Genomic DNA, 4,916 nt, shown 5'->3' on the forward strand with positions numbered 1-4,916 from the left:
GTTGCCATGTATAATTTGGAGTTAGAACAGCTCGACGTTAAGACAGCTTTCTTACATGGCGAACTTGAAGAACAAATTTATATGAGACAACCCCAGGGTTTTGAGATTGAAGGTAAAGAAGACCATGTTTGCTTGTTGAAGAAATCCTTATATGGATTGAAACAGTCTCCAAGACAATGGTATAAGAGGTTTGATTCCTTTATGTTGGGTCATGGTTATTTGATGAGCATGTATGATAGTTGTGTTTACTTCCGGAAGTTAAATGATGGTTCTTTCATTTACTTATTGTTATATGTTGATGACATGCTCATTGCTGCCAAGAATTTGTTAGAAATTCACACCTTGAAACTGCAGTTAAATAGTGAATTTGAAATGAAAGATTTGGGAGCAGCTAAGAAAATTCTTGGCATGGATATCAATCGAGATCGAGGAGTAGGGAAGTTGTTCTTGACCCAGAAAAATTACCTTGAGAAAGTCTTGGAACGTTTTGGCATGAAAGATGCTAAACCAGTATCTACTCCTCTTGCTAGCCATTTTCGGCTATCTGCTGCTCAATCATCAAAATCAGATGAAGAGGAAGATTATATGGCACGGGTTCCTTATTCCAGTGCAGTCGGCAGTGTTATGTATGCAATGGTTTGTACTCGTCCAGATATTGCACAAGCAGTCAGTGTTGTTAGCAGATATATGTCCTGCCCTGGTAAAGCACATTGGCAGGCTGTGAAGTGGATTCTCAGATACTTGCGAGGTACTTCAAATGCATGTTTGGAGTTTGGAAGAAATAATAATACTTTGGTTGGTTTGGTAGACTCAGACTACGCTGGAGATCTTGACAGGAGAAGATCACTTTCAGGCTATGTATTTTGCATTGGCGGTTGTGCTGTTAGTTGGAAAGCTACTCTACAACCTGTCGTAGCTTTGTCTACTACAGAAGCAGAATATATGGCTGTGACTGAGGCAATCAAAGAAGCCTTGTGGTTGAAGAGTTTATTTAGCGAGCTAAGTCTATATCAAGGTGTTACTGTTATTCACTGTGATAGTCAAAGTGCCATACACTTGACTAAAGATCAGATGTATCATGAGAGGACGAAACATATTGATGTGAAGTATCACTTCATTCGGGATATCATTGCTGAGGGAAAAGTCCTTATTCAGAAAATCAATACTAAGGACAATCCAGCCGATATGTTTACAAAACATCTTCCACTTTACAAGTTCAAGCAGTGCTTGGATTTAGTTGGTGTTCGTTGTTTGCAATAAAGCCCATTGGGACTTATGTAGAGAAGGTGGAGCAATTTTTACTATTGTCGATGATAGAATTCAAAATTATGCCAAGGTGGAGATTTGTTATTTTGTCAGAGCCGCAAGCTTTGACTTGTGGCATAATTTTTTCATTTCCTTCTCATCCCACATCGGAGCCTGCTGAAGAGAAGCCGACTACTCGAGGCCTATAAATAGAAGGGTCCATTGAAGGATTTAACTTGCACCACTCAAGAGAGTTATATGGGCTATTAGCTTCTTGAGTCATCTAGCCCATTCAGTCAAATATTTTAGGCTCTCTTGTTTTGAGTTTAGGAATATTTTCTAAACTCTTTTATAAGTGCCTTATTGGCCTAGGAACCACTTTCCTACGGCTTTTGTATTTCTTCTTCATAGTAAAAATATTGCTCCTCTCTCGCCCGTGGACGTAGGTCAATTTGACCGAACCACGTAAATCTTCTGTGTCTTTTATTTGCTTTGTTATCCGTCTTTATATGGTCGGTTTTACCGCCTAATTATTATATGGCTGGTATCTACCGCCTATCTATTATATGGTCGGTTATACCGCCTAATTTGTGCTAACTTGAGTTTGTCTATTTCCTGGCCCGATCCTAACAGCTTCCTCAACTTCTTGCAATGCCGGACTTCCAAACTTTTGAGAGATAGTATCTTTCCAAGAATGCGATGTGGCAAAGCCTTTAGCATATCACAATTCACAATTTCTAACTCCTCCAAGCATGGCATGATAGAGACGTCAACTTTTTCATCATCTTTGCTTAGGTCTTCCCAAATTGTCCAATTTGATAAATTCGCAAAACATAATTTTCTCAAATTTGGAAATACTACTGTGTCAGTTGAGGTTGACGACTTGAAGTTTGACAATGTATCAACAGCATCATGACTAGTCTCATGTAGTACTTCTGTGATTCCAAAGAATTCCTTACCCAGATATTCTAGCTTGCCCACAACGGAGAGCCTAACTTCTTCTAGGGATGACAGCTTCCACAAATTAGGCAAGGATGAGAGATTGCTGGCGAAAGAGATAGTTAGCTTTGTCAAGTTATTGATGAGAGATTCTGTCACAAGCCAAATTGGTAACTGGACTCCTGGATAGCCAAGTAGCGCAAGTTGTTGCAAGTTTGGAGGTGGTTCCATAGTATCAATCCAACATGCTGTTTCAAACTCGCAGTTGAACCCCAAGAACAATTCACGCATGTAAATTTTTCCTCCAAAATTTGCACTCCCAAAATCCACTTCTCCATCAATAATAATGCGCAATCTTTCCAGTTGATTTAGGTCCTTCAAAATTGCCAAATCATCAAAGTTGCTCTTGGCAATGATTTGAGTCAAACTGCAAAGTGAAGTCAGCTTCCCAAGTCCTTGTGGCATTTGAAGTAATTCATAGGTGCCATAATTGACAAGGTGCCTCAAGTGTACTAGGCCTTCAATCCTTTGAGGAAGGCGCAAGAGCTTGTCACACATGGTTATATCTAAAGTTTCTAGATAATATAAATCACAAATAGCTTCTGGCAATGCCTTGAAAGGATTATCACTTAAGTCCAAGTAACGCAGATGAATCAAACTTCCGAGCTCTGCGGGGACTTTACGTAGGTGACAATCTCTTAAAATTAGAGTCCTTGCACAATTTAGATTGTGAAATAGATCCAGGGGAACTGTTTCAGGAGAAAGAGCAATAAAACTCCTGAGCCTTCCAATATCAAGGACCGGAGAACTTAACATCTCCTCAGTGCCTAGCCATGTTAGATGACGGGGTCTTTCACTAGATGAGTTTCCTCTAGTGCCTTGTTCATAATCAATTCCACCCAGTACATGGCATTCATCTTTCGTGAGAAATTGTGCAAAATCATGAACTATGTCATGCATCTTGCACTTCATATATTCCCGCAGAAAAATATCACTATCTTTTTCCAATTCTTGAAAAAAGGAACGCATTGCCAAATTGTTGAAGTACTCAAGGCCCATCAGCTCCAAGCACTCACCTCTTCGATTTGAGCGAACATAACCTTGTGCTATCCATAGTCTAATAAGCTCTTCTACATCTATATCATGATCTTTAGGAAAGACAGCACAATAGGAGAAGCAACGTTTCAGCTCCGGGGATAACTCGTTATAGCTTAAATAAAAATGAGGAAAAAGGTCCACAGCTGCTTCCTTCAATTGCCATATCTCACTATCCAAAATATTTTGCCATTGTTGTATGCTGTCTTTGAACCGTAACAAACTTCCGATCATCTTCGCAGCAAGTGGCAAGCCCTTGCATTTTTCTGCAATTTTCTGTCCAATGCTTTCCACTTTCCGGCACCACTCCTCTGATCTTCCATCAAATGCTATCCTTTGCATTATTAGCCAACAATCAGAATCAGAGATCAGGCCCAGGGGGTGAGTATGAGTCGTTCCCACCACTCTGGCCACTCTTAGACTCCTTGTCGTCACCAGGATTACACTTCCAGGAGCTCCATCCTTAAGAGAGTCTTTGAAAGGCTTCCACTTTGAGTCTTCTTCTGTCCAGACATCATCTAGGACAAGCAGGAACTTTTTACTGGAAAAAGTTTCTTTTATAAGTCGGATCAACGAATCCAACTCTGACATCTCATGAGAACTCCTTCCTGCACTCTCAAGGATAGCTTTTGCGATCCTTTTCTGGTCGAAAGGATCTGATACGCAGATCCAATTTCTAAGTTCAAATTGGTTCTTTACTTTGTCATTATTGAAAAGTAGCTGGGCAAGTGTGGTCTTTCCACTACCCCCTGCCCCTACTACAGAGATAATTTGAACCCTATCTCTTCCTTGACTACTACTCTCAGGCAAAACTTGGTCAAGTAAAGCAGCCTTATCAGATGCTCGACCATAGATCTCTGATTCATCTATGATTGAGGTAGTCATGATTCGCTGAAAATCTTGAGAATCAGGAACCCCCCCACTTGAAATGAACTTGTATTGATCTGCCTCTTTCAAAGTTAATTCTAGCTGTTCATTTATTTTCTTTATCTTTGAAGCAATATTACTACGGATAGGAACTTGTTTGAGACATGAACAAAGGGATGGGATAAAGGAACATACCTTGTTCCTCAATATTGGCTGCATTCTGGCATTCTGATGAGTTCCCTCATTTTTTGGTTTCTGAATCTTGAAGTTCCATTCGTCCAACACATCATCCATCTCATATGTTATGCCTTCAAGCTTTTCTAGCCAAATTGCAACACCTTTTTCCTTTAGCCTTCGTCTCTCCGCATCATGCAATACTTTTTCAATTGTAGCCAACTTGGAGGAGATATTTCCCACCTCTTCTTCAACCCCCATCAGCAGGTTAACCTTCTCCCCGAGCTGCTTCACGACAACGTCACCCAATTGATCTATTATCTTTGGAACAAACAGTTCAGCCATTGCTTTTGCTTTCTGGGGTACAAGGAGTATTTGGAAAGGATTTTTTGTTGCAAATAGAAGCTTGATACCAAGGCGGACGATCAGATTAATTGGTTACTTAGGATTACTAGTGCGCTGCTACTTGTTTTCTTGCTACATCAACATGCCGGTCGCGACGACTTTCGTGGTGGCTACTGTGATGGTCTTTTCATTGTAGTCCACAACTTCTATTCAATTATTGCCGGATATCTAGGCGGTACAAATGTAAGAGG

At 40.4% G+C, this 4,916-nt stretch overlaps 1 protein-coding gene across 1 annotated transcript; it reads right to left on the reverse strand.

Moving 5' to 3' along the window:
* Positions 1-1,402: 1,402 nt before the first annotated feature.
* Positions 1,403-4,665, reverse strand: LOC113739873 (disease resistance protein RGA2-like). Its single transcript, XM_072046316.1, has 2 exons — positions 1,844-4,665; positions 1,403-1,448 (listed from the first exon to the last, which is right to left on the reverse strand). Exons 1-2 carry the CDS (start codon positions 4,663-4,665, stop codon positions 1,403-1,405), a joined length of 2,868 nt encoding a protein of 955 aa, XP_071902417.1.
* Positions 4,666-4,916: the final 251 nt, after the last annotated feature.

This window comes from Coffea arabica, chromosome 1c (genome assembly GCF_036785885.1).
Source record: "Coffea arabica cultivar ET-39 chromosome 1c, Coffea Arabica ET-39 HiFi, whole genome shotgun sequence".
NCBI lineage: Eukaryota > Viridiplantae > Streptophyta > Magnoliopsida > Gentianales > Rubiaceae > Coffea > Coffea arabica.